This window comes from Entelurus aequoreus, linkage group LG22, assembly GCF_033978785.1.
Source record: "Entelurus aequoreus isolate RoL-2023_Sb linkage group LG22, RoL_Eaeq_v1.1, whole genome shotgun sequence".
NCBI lineage: Eukaryota > Metazoa > Chordata > Actinopteri > Syngnathiformes > Syngnathidae > Entelurus > Entelurus aequoreus.
This window is the reverse complement of record NC_084752.1, coordinates 26,062,855-26,081,698: the sequence shown is the minus strand read 5'-3', so window position 1 is coordinate 26,081,698 and position 18,844 is coordinate 26,062,855. Positions and strand designations below refer to the sequence as shown.

The 18,844-nt window shown below is 42.7% G+C and overlaps 1 protein-coding gene across 1 annotated transcript in view; it reads left to right on the top strand.

The window, feature by feature from the left end:
* Window positions 1–432: 432 nt before the first annotated feature.
* LOC133639864 (uncharacterized) overlaps window positions 433–18,844 on the top strand; it is a 26,327-nt gene continuing 7,915 nt past the window's right edge. Inside the window, exons 1-3 of the mRNA XM_062033526.1 lie at window positions 433–559; window positions 1,034–1,093; window positions 10,355–10,436. Coding sequence (XP_061889510.1) covers window positions 558–559; window positions 1,034–1,093; window positions 10,355–10,436 — 144 coding nt within the window. The 5' untranslated portion in view covers window positions 433–557. The remainder of the gene's footprint in view (window positions 560–1,033; window positions 1,094–10,354; window positions 10,437–18,844) is intronic.

Below are 18,844 nucleotides of genomic sequence, written 5' to 3'. Positions count from 1 at the left end.
GGGCTACGTCACGCGCATACGTCATCCTCAGAGGCGTTTCGAACCGGAAGTTTAGCGGCAAATTTAAAATGTCACTTTATAAGTTAACCCGGCCGTATTGGCATGTGTTATAATGTTAAGATTTCATCATTGATATATAAACTATCAGACTGCGTGGTCGGTAGTAATGGGTTTCAGTAGGCCTTTAATGTCTTTAATGTCCTTTGATGTTTCCCTCTTACACACATGTTTATGTGTGCTATGGCTATGCCCCCCCCCCCCTTGGGCCCAGGCTTAGACTTAATATTTTTTCTATTTTTGAATACCCCTATAGTAAACCAGGGTTATCCATCCATCCATCCGTCCAGCCATCCATCCATCCATCCATCCGTCCGATCACGTGCACGGTCCTCTCCCGGCTGTTTTCCGGCTCTGCCCCGCCCGCGGTCTGCGATGCGGACGGATGAGGTTCGTGCGTCAGAGTGCAGCAGACACACCGCAGTCAGTCCCAGCCAGGCAGTCCGCGTCTCTCCGCCAGCTCAGCGCGCTCCGTGGGAAGGACACGCACGTCGGGGACCATGTGAGTTGCCGTTTCACACACACACACACACACACACACACACACACACACACACACACACACACGCACACACCACGGAATAACAATAACGTGCAATTGATTCACGTTCATTCTGCTGACTTTTTTCTGCAGAGTCACGGTCAAGTTATCCCCATTGCGGGTTAAACTGATTGCACATTGTACACAACCTTGTGTTAATTGAGCTCGTGTTATTAACGTCACGCGCGTGAGAGTGTTTCATGCAAACCAGGGGAGATTGTGCATGCCGATCCTGCAACTTGACCTCAAAACGTCTTTGCTGGTGTAGAGGAGGAGGAGGATGATGATGATGATGCACTTCCTCTGCAGTGACAATGCACCACACGCTGGTGCATCCCTGCACACATGCACCTCCAAAAATACATTTAAACTTTAACCTGCACCTTTTTTTCCCCCCCATATTCACCACCTTTCACATTGTTTGTGTCTCGTCAGGATTTTCCTTTCGGCCGTGGCTGTGTTGGCCCTGGTGGTTATCACTGAAGGAAGTGTTGGGTAAATATTAACACTATTCATCTCAATCTTTGCACTCAAAGTGTTTTGTTGTTAAAAAAAAAAAAAAAAAATCACTTCAGTTGTTACCACACCATGGATTTTAGGGTTATTGAAATTAACAAATGTGATGTAAAAAATAAAAGCTGTTTTTCCAAGTAAAATATTACATTGATCAAAACTATCATTTGCATTGTTGGAGCAACTTAAAATAATATAGAACTTTTCTCACCAAATATTACCTCAGAAAACAGAAAAAGCTCTCCAAGTACCATAATGACTAACATTAAAATACAGCAGCGTAGTAGGCCTAATCACTCATTAAAAACAAAGCACAGGTTTTATCAACAAGTATATTTAATACAAAACCCAAAACCAGTGAAGTTGGCACGTAAATGGTAAATAAAAACAAAATACAATGATTTGCAAATCCTTTTAAACTTATATTTAATTGAATAGGCTGCACAGACAAGGTATGTGGGCTTGTATTAAGCCTCAGGGAGTTGAACGCCCCTGCCTTACATAGTTCCGGGTCACCCTTGGGCAAGGTGTAGCACCCGAATGCCCCCCCCATCAGGGTTACGATACCCCCCATGAACTACACTAAAAGAGGATGCGTTACCCGGCCCGGAGGAAGCCCGGGGCCCTCCTCCGGAGCTAGGCCCGGAGGTAGGGCTCGTCAGCGAGCGCCTGGTGGCCGGGCTTGCCACGGAGCCCGGCCGGGCACAGCCCGAAGAAGCTACGTGGACACGCCATCTTCTCTGCCACGTGGGCCCACCACCCGCGGTCGGAACCAGTGGGGTCGGGTGCGCTGCCAAGTGGATGGCGGTGAAAGTGGAGGCTCCGGACGGACCAATTCGGGACAGCAGAGGCTGACTTTCGGGACGTGGAACGTCTCTACGCTGGTGGGGAAGGAGCCTGAGCTGGTGCGAGAGGTGGAGCGCTACCGGTTGGATCTGGTGGGGCTTACCTCTACGCATAGCAAGGGCTCTGAAACCACACTCCTGGACAAGGGATGGACTTTGTTCACTTCTGGAGTTGCTCAGGGTGTGAGGGCACAGGCGGGTGTGGGGATACTCACGAGCCCCCGGCTGAGTGCCTGTACGTTGGAGTTCACCCCAGTGGACAAGAGGGTCGCCTCCCTTCGCCTTAGGGTTGGAGGGGGGACAACTCTGACTGTTGTTTGTGCATACGCACCAAACAGGAGTTCAGAGTATTCAGCCTTCTTGGATACCTTGCATGGGGTCCTGTATGGGGCGCCGGCAGGGGATTCCATAGTCTTGCTGGGGGACTTCAACGCGCACGTGGGCAATGACAGTGATACTTGGACTGGCGTGATTGGGAGGAACGGTCTCCCTGATCTGAACCTGAGTGGTGGATTGTTATTGGACTTCTGTGCTAGTCACGGACTTGCGATAACAAACACCATGTTCAAGCATAAGGATGCTCATAGGTGTACCTGGTACCAGAGCACCCTAGGCCAAAGATCAATGATCGATTTTGTAATCGTATCAGCTGATCTGAGGCCGTATGTTTTGGACACTCGGGTGAAGAGAGGGGCTGAACTGTCAACTGATCACCATCTGGTGGTGAGTTGGGTTAGATGGCGGGGGAAACCTCTGGACAGACCTGGCAAACCCAAGCGTGTAGTGCGGGTGAACTGGGAACGTTTGGAGGAGTCCTCTGTCCGGAAGGACTTCAACTCACACCTCCGGCGGGACTTCTCTGCCATCCCTGTGGAGGTTGGGGACATTGAACAGGAATGGGCAATGTTCAAAGCCTCTATTGCTAAAGCTGCAGATGCGAGCTGTGGCCAGAAGGTCTTAGGTGCCTCAAGGGGCGGTAACCCTCGAACACCCTGGTGGACAGTGGTGGTCAGGGAAGCCGTCCGACTGAAGAAGGAGTCCTACCGGGGTATGTTATCCCAGGGGACTCCGGAGGCAGTTGCAAGGTACCGGCGGGCCCGAAGGGCAGCGGCCGTGGCTGTGGACGAGGCTAAGCAGAGGGTGTGGGAGCAGTTCGGGGAATCCATGGAGAAGGACTATCGGGCGGCACCAAAGCTGTTCTGGAAGACCATACGGCACCTCAGGAGGGGGAAGCAGGGAACCATCCAAGCTGTGTACGGCAAGGATGGGACTTTGCTGACTTCAAGTGAGGAAGTCGTGGGGCGTTGGAAAGAGCACTTTGAGGAACTCCTGAACCCAAATACATCAGACACACCCTCCCTGATAGGAGCAGGGCCTGAGGATGATGGGGGATCGACGTTGATCTCTCGGAGTGAAGTCACTGAGGTAGTTAGACAACTCCACAGTGGCAAAGCTCCGGGGGTTGACGAGATCCGTCCAGAAATGCTGAAGGCTCTGGGTGTTGATGGGCTGTCTTGGTTGATACGCCTTTTCAACATTGCGTGGAAGTCTGGGACAGTGCCGAGGGAGTGGCAGACTGGGGTGGTGGTTCCCCTTTTCAAAAAGGGGGACCAGAGGGTGTGTGCTAACTACAGGGGTATCACACTACTCAGCCTCCCTGGGAAAGTTTACGCCAAGGTACTGGAAAGGAGGGTCCGGCCGATAGTCGAACCTCAGATTCAAGAGGAGCAATGTGGATTCCGTCCTGGTCGTGGAACAACTGACCAACTCTTTACGCTTGCGGGAATCCTGGAGAGGGCCTGGGAGTATGCCTATCCAGTCTACATGTGTTTTGTGGATTTGGAGAAGGCGTATGACCGCGTCCCTCGGGAGATCTTGTGGGAGGTGCTGAGGGAGTACGGAGTGAGGGGAACCCTGTTGAGGGCCATCCAATCTCTGTACAACCAAAGCGAGAGTTGTGTCCGGGTGCTTGGATGTAAGTCGGATCCGTTTCCAGTGGGGGTTGGTCTCCGCCAGGGCTGCGCTCTGTCACCTATCCTGTTTGTGATTTTCATGGACAGGATTTCTAGGCGGAGTCGTGGCCATGGCGGAGAGGGTATACGTCTCGGGGGGCTAAAGGTTGCGTCACTGCTGTTTGCAGATGATGTGGTCCTGATGGCACCTTCGGTTCGTGACCTTCAGCTCTCACTGGATCGGTTCGCAACCGAGTGTTCAGCGGCTGGAATGAGGATCAGCATCTCCAAATCTGAGGCCATGGTTCTCAGCAGGAAACCGATGGTTTGTACAGTCCGGGTAGGGGACAGGACTCTGTCCCAGGTGGAGGAGTTTAAGTATCTCGGGGTCTTGTTCACGAGTGAGGGAAAGATGGAGAAGGAAATCAGCCGGAGAATCGGAGCAGCTGGGGCAGTATTGCAGTCTCTCTGCCGCACTGTTGTGACGAAACGGGAGCTGAGCCAGAAGGCAAAGCTCTCGGTCTACCGAGCTATCTACATTCCTACTCTCACCTATGGTCATGAAGTGTGGGTAATGACCGAAAGAATAAGATCGCGGATACAAGCGGCCGAAATGAGTTTCCTCAGAAGGGTGGCTGGCATCTCCCTTAGAGATAGGGTGAGAAGTGCAGTCACCCGAGAGAGACTCGGAGTAGAGCCGCTGCTCCTTCGCTTGGAAAGGAGCCAGCTTAGGTGGTTCGGGCATCTCGTGCGGATGCCTCACGAGCGTCTCCCTAGGGAGGTCCTCGTTGCACGTCCCACTGGGAGGAGGCCCCGCGGCAGACCAAGGACCAGATGGGGGGATTACATCTCCTCTCTGGCCTGGGAACGCTTCGGGATTCCCCAGGAGGAAGTCGCAAATGTTGCTCTGGAGAGGGAAGTCTGGGGGTCTTTGCTGGAGCTGCTGTCCCCGCGACCCGATTCCGGATAAGCGGTTGAAGATGGATGGATGGATGGATGCACAGACAAGATATTTAACGTTCAAACTGGTAAACTTTGTTATTTTTTTGCATATATTAGTGTGTAATTTGATGCCTGTAACATGTTTCAAAAAAGCTGGCACACATGGCAAAAAAGACTGAGAAAGTTAAGGAATGCTCATCAAACACTTATTTGGAACATCCCACAGGGGAACGGGCTAATTGGGAACAGGTGGGTGCCATGATTGGGTGTAAAAGCAGCTTCCATGAAATGCTCAGTCATTCACAAACAAGGATGGGGCGAGGGTCACCACTTTGTGAACAAATGCGTGAGCAAATTGTCGAGAACAGTTTAAGAACAACATTTCTCAACGAGCTATTGCAAGGAATTTAGGGATTTCACCATCTACGGTCCGTAATATCATCAAAAGGTTTAAGAGAATCTGGAGAAATCACTGCACGTAAGCGGCAAGGCCGAAAACCAACATTGAATGCCCCCGTGACCTTCGATCCCTCAGGCGGTACTGCATCAAAAAGTGACATCAGTGTGTAAAGGATATCACCACATGGGCTCAGGAACACTTCAGAAAACCACTGTCAGTAACTACAGTTGGTCGCTACATCTGTAAGTGCAAGTTAAAACTCTCCTATGCAAAGCCAAAGCCATTTATCAACAACTGATACTGAAAATCAACTCAATATTTTCTGATATTCTGAATTAAATTATTGCTTTTTCTCCAAGTCAAAAATATAGTAAATTAGTTAATCAACTCATTATTTCCAGATATTTGGATTGAAATAGTTACTTTACTCTAAAGCAGGGATGCCAGAAGTTGGGCAAATGTAATACATCTTCCTATTGACCTGTGACCTCGTTCAAGCTGCACAATCACTGATGGCATGTCTGCATGGCTATAAGCCAGTACAATTTATGGCCGCTGAAATATACCCTAAAATCATCACTGATACCATTTTGCCATTTGCACGGTAATAATAACAAACAGAGATTTTACGGCACAAAAGTAGCAGCTCAGTCGTTAGAATTTTTGCGGTAAAAATAACAGCAATACTGTTTTTCAATTGACTGTAATGCACTGTAAAAAAATAAAAAATATCATAGATTTTCCTGTAAAAAAAACTGGCACATTTTTACCATACAAGTATTAGTGGTACAGTTTTTTTTCATTTACAGCGCAAATTTCACGTTTAAATTCTGGTGACTGAGCTTCCGTTTTTTATTACCTCAAAATCCAAAGATTACTTTTTACATGCTAACGAGTTGCCTTCTACTCAACCTGACGACCTCCACTACTCTACATTATATTCATATGTGGAGGTAAGAGGCTAAATTCCTCACGGGTGGTGCTGCTGGATGGCAAAAATCACTCTTTGACCCATTGAGACAAAAAGTTTGGGCATCTTTGCTCTAAATAAATATCTAATTAAAAAAAAAAATTATAATAATATTGCCAGATTTTCTTATTTAATATATTGCTTCACTCTAATGTCAAGTAATATATATATATATATATATATATATATATATATATATATATATATATATATATATATATATATATATATATATATATATATATATATATATATATATATATATATATATATATATATACAGGTATATATGTATATATATATATATATTGTTCCGAGGCAGTGCAAAGCTAGTCTAAAGGATTAAAACATCAGGTATTTGTGCCTTTATTTAAATCTGCTTTTTGGTTTTAATCACGAGCAAATGTGGATTAAAGTATTTACAGTAACGTTCATTGCTTTCAAAACTGTCCACTCAGCTTATTTAATATCTTAAAACTTAAAAGTGTGTTGTGGAGCACTGTGATGGACATGTTTGCATCCAATTCACATTAATTGTGATGTGAGAACCCCGTTGCATAGTGTCTTTTAAAAGGTCCTTTAAAGCCACACTTAAGTACTTTCAGTTCAGTGGCCTAGTGGTTAGAGTGTCCGCCCTGAGATCGGTAGGGTCATACCAAAGACTATAAAAATGGGACCCATTACCTCCCTGCTTGGCACTCAGCATCAAGGGTTGGAATTGGGGGTTAAATCACCAAAAAATGATTCCCGGGCACGGCTACGCTGCTGCCCACTGCTCCCCTCACCTCCCAGGGGGTGATCAAGGGGATGGGTCAAATGCAGAGGACACATTTCACCACACCTAGTGTGTGTGTGACAATCATTGGTACTTTAACTTTAACTTTTAACTTTTGCTTGATTTAAGCGACACCAGTGGACCAAAGTGGTAGTGTTTTGCCTGAAGGAAGACCACATTTCCCATGAGGACCAGTGCATAGCGTCGTAAATGGTCAGAAACTACTGAAACGATAATACCACAATGATTCAGTATTACCGATTTTTCCACAGCAGGAAGCTAAGTATTTTACTCAAACTTTATATTTGCGGTTTGCATAGTTTACTACTTTTGAGTTTGTTGCTGGTCGTGTGGAAGTAGCAAGCTTGTGGCTATTTATTGCTACGTCGCAAATTTCCTATAGCTTACATTAGCATTAGCATTCTTGATTTGAGCAACGAAGGTTACTTACTAGTAGAGATGTCCGATAATATTGGATTGCCGATATTATCGGGCGATAAATGCTTTAAAATATCGGAAATTATCTGTATCGGTTTAAAAAAGTAAAATGTATGACTTTTTAAAACGCCGCTGTACGGAGTGGTACACGGGCGTAGGGAGAAGTACAGAGCAGTTGCGTCTCCCAGTCATACCTTCCAACCCTACAGATTTTTCCCAGGAGACTCCCGAATTTCAGTGCCCCTCCCGAAAATCTCCCGGGGCAACCATTCTCCCGAATTTCTCCCAATTTCCACCCATACAACAATATTAGGGGCGTGCCTTAAAGGCACCGTCTTTGCGTGCCCGCCCAGTCACGTAATATCTACGGCTTTTCACACACACAAGTGAATGCAAGGCATACTTGGTCAACAGCCATACAGGTCACACTGAGGGTGCCCGTATAAACAACTTTAACACTGTTACAAATATGCGCCACACTGTGAACCCACACCAAACAAGAATGAAAAACAAATTTCGGGAGAACATCCGCACCGTAACACAACATAAACACAACAGAACAAATACCCAGAACCCCTTGCAGCACTAACTCTTCTGGGACGCTACAATATAAACCGCCCCCCACCCACCCCCCAACTCAACCCCGCCCACCTCAACCTCCTCATGCTCTCTCAGGGAGAGCATGTCCCAAATTCCAAGCTGCTGTTTTGAGGCATGTTAAAAACAAATAATGCACTTTGTGACTTCAATAATAAATATGGCAGTGCCATGTTGGCATTTTTTCCCATAACTTGAGTTGATTTATTTTGGAAAACCTTGTTACATTGTTTAACACGCGAAGTCCCAGAGAAGGGTCAATTGACATTTTTACCTAGAAAACACACAAGAGGGTCATTTGACCCCTAGTCCCCCCTGTGGACACTCCTTTTGTTATGAAAATGTGGCTGTTAGTGGCACACGGCAGGGGGCCACTTGAGCCTGTGTGGGGGAGGGGACCTTACAGCTCAAGCTTTAGTTCTGAGGTAGGTTGTGTGTGTTTTTGCAAGGATCAACAGAATGAAGGGATCAACACTCTGACATTTATTGTTAAAAAAAATACAAAACAAAACATATTTACAAAGAATGAAAAAGCAACTGTTTTCCCAGTTTTGGTGTGGAGGGTTGTTGCAGAAGCAATTGTTATTTTTGTGTGCCAAAAATAGTTTAAAAAAAAAAATTTACAAAGAAAAAAGCATATTTACAAAGAATGAAAAACCATGTCCATGTAAACGTGACTGACATACATTTGAGCAGTCACTCACAATCCTGGCACTGCCATTGCTCCTTTCGGCATTTCCCACATGTATAATTTTTCTGTCTACCTAGACAAACTGCCCCTAACAGCCTCATTACCATAACAAAATGAGTGATTAGTGTATTCGGGAAAAGCGTCGGGCCAAATGACCCCTCTCTGGGTCTTCTAGGTAGACAGAAAAATGCTGGGACTTCTAGTGTTAATGCATCCAGCTGGGCATCACAACACAATTAGGCATAATAATGTGTTAATTCCACGACTGTATATATCGGTATCGGTTGATATCGGAATCGGTAATTAAGAGTTGGACAATATCGGAATATCGGATATCGGCAAAAAAGCCATTATCGGACATCTCTACTTACTAGTTTAGCAGCTACAGAGCCAAAGGGAACATTGGTTGAAAGTCAGTCCAGTGTTGATCCTTGACTGTCCTTTTATCCGGGTAGCCTCCCTTTTTCTTTTTCTTTTTTGTCTCCTCAGACAAAACTTTTCATTTCTTTGGTTGTTTTGCAGCTTCTGCCATGATAGCAGTAATTGCACGCAGGCGTTCGCATCGACTCCCGTCTTTGTAAGAAATGGGGTACGGAGGGAGTGACATATGCCGTAAAGCAAGTCAGCACATTTGTAGTTTTTTTGCGTGGCCTCCTCAAAGTTGCTTAGTGCCAGTGAGAGCCTATTCAGACCCCCTCAGGCCACAACAGAGGTGTCATTCAACTAGTTAGAAGTCCAAAAGTTATGAAAATGTGTTACGAAGGTTGAAAAGTTACGTAGTGCTGCTTTAAATAGGATGACTCGTTTGTGCTTATAATGACAAAACATGTCAAAATAAAGCGCTGTAAGTATATTATATACTATACAGTTTTATTATGTTTTTACGTGAGTCAAACTTTTATAAGGAGTTCAGCCTGATATATACATATCAAATGTTTAATGTACAAAACACAAAACCAGTGAAGTTGTCACGTTGTGTAATTCGTAAATAAAAACAGAATACAATGATTTGCAAATCCTTTTCAACTTATATTCAATTGAATAGACTGCAAAGACAAGATATTTCATGTTTGAACTGAGAAACTTCATTTATTTTTTTTGCAAAAAATCATTAACTTTGCAAAAAAGTTGCCAGAGGGGCATTTTTACCACTGTGTTACATGGCCTTTCCTTTTAACAACACTCAGTAAATGTTTGGGAACTGAGGAAACCAATTTTTTGAAGTTTTTCAGGTGGAATTCTTTCCCATTCTTGCTTGATGTACAGCTTAAGTTGTTCAACAGTTGTGGTATTTTAGGCTTCATAATGCGCCACACATTTTCAGGCCTGGACTACAGGCAGGCCAGTCTAGTACCCACACTCTTTTACTACTAAGCCACGCTGTTGTAACATGTGCAGAATGTGGCTTGGCATTGTTTTGCTGAAATAAGCAGGGGCGTCCATGAAAAAGACGTTGCTTGGATGGCTAAATATGTTGCTCCTACCTAAAATACTACTAAAATACCTCAAATACAGACCTCATTTGTACATTTTTCATTGGTTAAACAGTCTGTTCATCATGGAAACATCACCGTTTTGCCAACAGTAACTTAATACGTTGAGTAACAATAAGTTCTGGTTCTACTGGTTTCAGCCCGAGCACCAACGGCAGCTTTTGCACGGAGTCAAAGGAATGTCTCCAGTTCGAAGTGGTCTGCAAAACAGATGAATATGAGGTGAGGACAGTGGCTGTGTGGAAGTGTTCGTGTGGGAGAGAGGGAGAGAGATTATCCAATGGTTGTGGGCGCATGAATCTGATATGAATCGGTATTAACTTCATCATTTGATTTTAGACTGTAGGCTTGTTTTAAATCAGGGGTGTCAAACACATTTTAGATCGGGGTCCACATGGAGAAAAATCTACTCCCAAGTGGGTAAGCTGGTAAAATCACGGCACGATAACTTCAAAATAAAGACAACTTCAGATTGTTTTCCTTGTTTAAAAATACACCGTAAACCCGAATGCTCAAAATAATTAATTAGAATAAGTAGTGTAAACTAAAAAAGTTGTTAAAAGTTGTACTTACTTAAAAATGTTGAGTGTGAGTAACATTTTCCTTCTTTTTAAGTTGATTAAACTTGTTATTTTTAATTAATATTAACTTGTTTGCAGATTATGTAATTGCTACTTAAAACAATTAACTCACAGCTACTTTAAAACTCAGTGGATTCAACATCATTTTGTCTTATTTTGAAAGAACAAATCAATAAATCAAATCAAGAATAAATTAAGAATGAATCAATTGCATTATAGATTTGTATTTTTATTTTACTCTGTGTGTGTATGTATATATAAATTCTTACATGCACGCGCACGCACACACACACACACACACACACACAGGAAGGGCTTTTGTTTTGTAGCATTTGCGTGCACTTCCTCTTCAGGCAGCAGACAGGAGGAGGAACATTTTCGAGTTGGCTTAATTGGTAAGTGTAATTCAATTATAATTTAAAAGTACATTTAACCTAAACTCCAAATATTTACGATCTGATATACTCAAATATTTGAGTTTATGAACTCAATAAATATGTGGTAACTGATTGCCTCACTTTTTTTTTTTTTGAGTTCGGCTTACTTATTCGGGTTTACAGTGTAGAACAAGCACATTCTGAAAATGCACAAATCATAATGTTGTTGGGGGTTTTTACACTTACATGTTGCAGTTAATAGTATTCTATCTTTATTTGTCGTTATTTATACTTTCTGAATAAATGATGTGATAATGTTCATCAGTCAACTCATTGGTGTTCATTTTCAATCTTTCAAGATAAAAAAATAATATCAAAATCTAATTACAGGATGTTATTTATGTAGTTTGCTCATTTTCCTCTACTGGTGCACTAATATTATGTGGTTTATTTTTTTTTACATTTGTAGAAATCATCTACAAAAATACAACTAATTGCTATTGTGACATCTAGTGGACACATTTAGAAAAGCAGTTTCTTTCATTCAAAAATTTCGGCTCATTTTTATACTTAGCAAACTTATCCCGCAGGCCGGATAAAACCTGTCCGCGGGTCTGATCCGGCCCTCGGGCCGTACGTTTGACACCCCTGCTCTAGTCCTGTAGTTACTGTGGTCTGAAAAAGGAAAAGACTTCCAGGTCCAAATGCATTTGTCAGGTCATGTCTTCTCTTCAGTTTGTTAGTGATTTCCTTTGTTTGGTGTTTTAGTTCTTGTCTCGCGCTCTTATTTTGGTCGTGCTTCCTGTGTTGTGTGTGTTAACTGGCTCCACGACGTTTTTCCTGCTGTACGACTGTAAAATGCTCTCTTGTCGTCCAACAATCGTTTGTTTACTTTCTAGCTCATTTTGTTTGGTTTTTGTATTTGCATGACCTTCCCTGTGCCTCAGTGTTTTTTCCAAGATGCACTCGCCTTTAATTTCAGTCTTAAAATAAATAGTTTTTTTTCCCAGCAAAATTTGGCATGTTGCCCTTTGCACGATGGAATCACGACTGCCATCGCTGTCGTACGTTGGCATTAACTGTGGCTGTAGGCAACCACCTGATGTAGTTATGTATTAAGTCCACAAATGACAGGAGTTGTAATTAAAGTAAAAATGGAAAACATGCAAAGTTTTTGAAAAAAAAAAAAAAAAAATCACAAAAAAAAAACTAACATCTTTTTTTTTTTTTTTCGAATTTTGTGACATTCACTTGAACAGACTAGTATAATATGTCCTGAAAATGAGAAGTAATACATTCAAAATTAAGAAACAAAATCCACAACCATCCATCCATCCATCCATCTTCTTCCGCTTATCCGAGGTCGGGTCGCGGGGGCAGCAGCCTAAGCAGGGAAGCCCAGACTTCCCTCTCCCCAGCCACTTCGTCCAGCTCCTCCCGGGGGATCCCGAGGCGTTCCCAGGCCAGTTGGGAGACATAGTCTTCCCAACGTGTCCTGGGTCTTCCCCGTGGCCTCCTACCGGTCGGACGTGCCGTAAACACCTCCCTAGGGTGGCATCCTGGCCAGATGCCCGAACCACCTCATCTGGCTCCTCTCCATGTGGAGGAGCAGCGGCTTTACTTTGAGCTCCCCCCGGATGACAGAGCTTCTCACCCTATCTCTAAGGGAGAGCCCCGCCACCTGGCGGAGGAAACTCATTTCGGCCGCTTGTACCCGTGATCTTGTCCTTTCGGTCATAACCCAAAGCTCATGACCATAGGTGAGGATGGGAACGTAGATCGACCGGTAAATTGAGAGCTTTGCCTTCCGGCTCAGCTCCTTCTTCACCACAACGGATCGATACAGCGTCCGCATTACTGAAGACGCCGCACCGATCTGTCTGTCGATCTCACGATCCTCTCTTCCCTCACTCGTGAACAAGACTCCGAGGTACTTGAACTCCTCCACTTGGGGCAGGGTCTCCTCCCCAACCCTTTTCCGGGCGAGAACCATGGACTCGGACTTGGAGGTGCTGATTCTCATCCCAGTCGCTTCACACTCGGCTGCAAACCGATCCAGTGAGAGCTGAAGATCCTGGCCAGATGAAGCCATCAGGACCACATCATCTGCAAATAGCAGAGACCTAATCCTGCAGCCACCAAACCGGATCCCCTCAAAGCCTTGACTGCGCCTAGAAATTCTGTCCATATAAGTTATGAACAGAATGGGTGACAAAGGGCAGCCTTGGCGCAGTCCAACCCTCACTGGAAACGTGTCCGACTTACTGCCGGCAATGCGGACCAAGGTCTGACACTGATCATACAGGGAGCGGACCGCCACAATCAGACAGTCCGATACCCCATACTCTCTGAGCACTCCCCACAGGACCTCCCGAGGGACACGGTCAAATGCCTTCTCCAAGTCCACAAAGCACATGAAGACCGGTTGCCCAAAATCCACAACCAATTGTCATAATTATTGCAGTAACACAGATCATAGAAGAATATTTTTTTTAAAAACGACGTGCTTATTTGGTAATGTTTGACTCTCATAATTCCGGGGGTTCTTGAATGCATCCTTGCTCGCTGCTAACTGTCGTTGGTGCAAAATGAAGAAGTGCTGTGTTGTTGTTGCTGTAGCTGCCAACTACCGCAGTATTATGAAGGCTGCTGTTGGCGGGTCAGAGTGGGCAACAAAGTTTAAAAAGCGCGTCAGACTCTTTGTGTGCTTCTGTCATCACGCCACCTTACTTACAAGTAGGGTTGTCCCGATACCAATATTTTGGTACCAGTACCCATATCAGAATTTATTTAGAATCTATTATTTCCCCTAGCTCTATACAGTAGGGAAGGAACTCATATGGCACCATTCCTGGGTGGATCTCGCTTGAGAGGAAGTTGGGGGGGTTGATCATTTTGCAATGCACTCTGCTGAAAATGATGGAAAGTGCCACTCTACATAGCAACCGATACTGTGGTCTAGTGTTGTCCCGATACCAATATTTTGGTACCAGTACTGAAATTATTTTGGTACTTCTCGATACTTTGCTAAATAAAGGGGACCGCAAAAAATGGCATTATTGGCTTTATTTTAACAAAAAATCTTAGGATATATTAAACATATGTTTATTATTGAAATCGAAGAACACTTTTGGCCTTAAATAAAATAGTGAACATACAAGACAACTCGTCTTTTATTAGTAAGTAAGCAAATAAAGGCTCCTAATTAGTCTGCAGTAACATATTGTGTCATTTTTCAGTGTATTATTTTGCCTAAATTAGAAAGGACAAACTGTAAAAATTATTATTATTCCACTTGTTCATTTACTGTTAATATCTGCCTAATTCCTGTTTCAACATGTTCTATCTACACTTCTGTTAAAATGTAATAATCACTTATTCTTCTGTTGTTTGATACTTTACATTAGTTTTGGATGATACCACACATTTAGGTATCGATCTGATACCAAGTAGTTACAGGATCATACATTGGTCATATTCAAAGTCCTCATGTGTCCAGGGACATATTTCCTGAGTTTATAAACATAAATTTTTTTTTAAACCGAAGATGTTGTGATGCCAAAAAATATCGACGTAATCATAGTAGTATCGACTAAATACGTGCCTGTACTTGATATCATTACAGTGGATGTCAGGTGTAGATCCACTAATGGCGTTTGTTTACATTGTGACGCCGGTGAGCTACGGTGTGTAGTGAAGCATGTTTAGCTTGTAAGAAACTTACTTTGTTTGTCGCCATGGAGACCAGGATTAGTGATTTAGAAGTAGCTAAAACACAGCGGATGGGAGTTCGCCGCTAGCTAGCTAGCCATGTCTTAAAGCATCTCTTCCTGAGGGCGTTTCAGTGTTATAACTTCACCTTTATCTTTAGTTTTTAAGCCAAAATGCGTCCGTTTTCCCTTTTCTGTCTACACACTGTGTCTGCTTGTAAGTACTCCGTGATTGTGCGCTGCCGAACATGCTCGTCTGCTCGTAATCTAGCAATGTCACGACGTGATGGCGCGCCATCATGCCCCGGAACCGGTACTTTTCAAACAGAGTTTTTGATTCATTAGTACCGCGATACTTTACTAGTACCGGTATACCGTACAACCCTACTTACAAGACGTTACTTGTCCAATGTCACCTTCACGCTGAGTCTCCATTTATTTTGCACTAAAATGGGCCAATCGATTTTGCTACCGTATTTTCCGGGCAATAGAACACACCTTTCTTATATATAAAATATCCATCCTTTTTCTACCGCTTGTCCCGTTCGGGGTCGCGGGCATATATAAAATATGTGTAATATAATTATATAATATAATTTCAAATATATTGGGCGCACACGTCAAAATGTATTGGCCGCGTGTAAACGTTATGAACCGGGAAAAAAATCCATAAATGAGCCGTGTTGAAAATGTCGGGGGAAAAAGTAGCAACTTACACTGCAAAAACTGAACTCTAAGTAAGATTAAGTATCTCAAATAAAGGTGATATTTGCTTATTTTCTGTCTGATAAGATAATTCTTCTCACTAAGCAGATTTTATGTTAGAGTGTTTTACTTGTTTTAAGGGTTTTGGCTAAATGATCTCAGTAAGATATTACAGCTTGTTGCTGAGATTTGATGACCTATATTGAGTAAAACATGCTTCAAACTAGAATATCAATGTCATGATCTGTGGTCTAGATCAGGGGTGTCAAACTCATTTTAGATGGGGGGCCACTTTGAGAAAATCTACTCCCAAGTGGGCCGGACTGGTAAAATCACGGCACGATAACTTAAAAATAAAGACAACTTCAGATTGTTTTCTTAGTTTAAAAATAGAACAAGCACTTTCTGAAAATGTACAAATCATAATGTTGTTGTTGTTTTTTTTACACTTACATATTGTGGTTAATAGTACTCTATCCTTATTTGTCGTTATTTATAATTTCTGAATAAATGATGTGATAATGTTCATCAGTCAACTAATTGGTGTTAATTTTCAATTTATCAAGATAAAAAATGTATATCAAAATCAAATTACAGGATGTTATTTATGTAGTTTGCTCATTTTTCTCGACTGATGTACTGACATCATGTGGTTTATTTTGTACATATGTAGCATCATCTAGAAAGATACAAAGAATTGCTATTGCGACATCCAGTGGACACATTTAGAACAGCTGTTTCTTTCATTCAAAAATTTCAGGTACATTTTTATACTTGGCAAACTCATCCCGCGGGCCGGATAAAACCTGTTCGCGGGCCTGATCCGGCCCTCGGGCCATACGTTTGACACCACTGGTCTAGATCATGCTTTTTGTTATTTTCTGTTAGTTTAAGACTCCATTAATTCCTGTTTTTGTGCACCCTTGTTTGTTTGATTTCCCATGACGACTTATGATTTTCACCTGCCTCTTGCAATTGGGTCACACCTGCCTCTAATCAAGAGACCAGTATTTAAGCCTGTCTTTGCCAGTTAGTTGTCCTGGCGACATTGCTCTGTTCATGCTTGTATTCATGCGATTGCTTGGTTCATGCTGCTCGTTCCATGTCTTTTTCCATAGTGCCGAGCACATATCATTATGTCAAGATAATGGCACTAGCATTTACTTCATTTAAGAATATTTTTCAACATATTGAGCAAAAAGGTCTCTTTTTTTTTTTTTTCTACCAAAAAAAGTGCACTTGTTAATAGTGAGAATATACTTATTTTTAGAGATCTCCGATAATATCGGACTGCCGATATTATCGGCCGATAAATGCTTTAAAATGCGATATCGGAAATTATCGGTATCGGTTTCAAAAAGTAAAATGTATGACTTTTTAAAACGCCGCTGTGTACACGGACGTAGGGAGAAGTACAGAGCGCCAATAAACCTTAAAGGCACTGCCTTTGCGTGACGGCCCAATCACATAATAATTACGGCTTTTCACACACACAAGTGAATGCAGGGCAAACTTGGTCAACAGCCATACAGGTCACACTGAGGGTGACCGTATAAACAACTTTAACACTGTTACAAATATGCGCCACACTGTGAACCCACACCAAACAAGAATGACAAACACATTTCGGGAGAACATCCGCACCGTAACACAACATAAACACAACAGAACAAATACCCAGAACCCCTTGCAGCACTAACTCTTCCGGGACGCTACAATATACACCCCCCCCCCCCCCGCTAGTCTCCCCGCCTCCAACCCCGCCCACCTCAACCTCCTCATGCTCTCTCAGGGAGAGCATGTCCCAAATTCCGAGCTGCTGTTTTGAGGCATGTTAAAAAAAATAATGCACTTTGTGACTTCAATAATAAATATGGCAGTGCCATGTTGGAATATTTTTCCATAACTTGAGTTGATTTATTTTGGAAAACTTTGTTACATTGTTTAATGCATCCAGCGGGGCATCACAATAAAATTAGGCATAACAATGTGTTAATTCCACGACTGTATTAAAAGGTATCGGTTGATATCGGAATCGGTAATTAAGAGTTGGACAATATCGGAATATCGGGTATCGGCATAAAAGCCATTATCGGACATCTGTACTTATTTTAAGGTATTTTCGGGTTCATTGAGGTTAGCTAATTTTACTTGTTTTGGAAAGTCTTGACAAGCCGAATTTTCTTGTTCTATTGGCAGATAATTTTCCTTAGTTCAAATAAAATACCCCTAATTTTTGTATTTTTTTTTCTTGTTTTTGAACACTGACTTTTTGCAGTGTATAAACCGGGAATGACAGGTACTTCCTTTTTCAGTCTGGGACGGGTGCCCTTCTGGAGTCCTTAATCCTTAATCATGATTGGTCAGCATTCTGCAGCTTTGTTTACCTCTGCACATACCATAACATTTGAAAATAAGGGACATTTTCTTTGAAAAGCCGGTAAATTCCTGTCTATTTACACAAAGTTAGCACTGAGCAGTTTGCTCCTTATCACTATTAGGGGCGGTATAGCTTGGTTGGTAGAATGGCCGTGCCAGCAACTTGAGGGTTCCAGGTTCGATTCCCACTTTCGCCATCCTAGTCACTGCCGTTGTGTCCTTGGGCAAGACACTTTACCCACCTGCTCCAGTGTTTCCCATAAACTGCCAAGATACCTGTGGCGGTGGGGACGTGGCTATGGACGTGGTCACCATGACATCATCGGGAAATTTGCATAATTTACTACAATGATATGATTTTCTCTAAAAAGGCTCAAAAAATGTATACTTACTAATTAATAATAACAGTTTTGTTTTAAACGTCCATCCATCCATCCATCCATTTTACAATATAATTACAACACTTTATGTACATATTTATATACAGATTTGAACAATAAGTTATTCACTGAAATATATTTATTAATTGTGGTTCTTGCAAAAAATATATTTTATAAAAATATAAAAGCTAAAATGTCTCTTAAAGCTCTGCCCCTTTAATTAGTGCATACTAAATAATTTAACTTTAGCCTACTACTACAACCATATTATTTACCAGCAACATAAAGTGAAACAGAGGCAGAGGTGTCCTGCCACAGTCAGTAACAAATAAACAGAAAACAGTAGTGGTGGTAGATTGACACAAAGCTTCATCAAACATCTGATCCACTGAACAAAGAGCTCCAAAAATCTTGATCCTACACTTCTCTTTTGTAAAGTAAATCTGAACAGCCGATATGGGCATCTACATCAACTATATGATTTAACCGAGAAGCTGG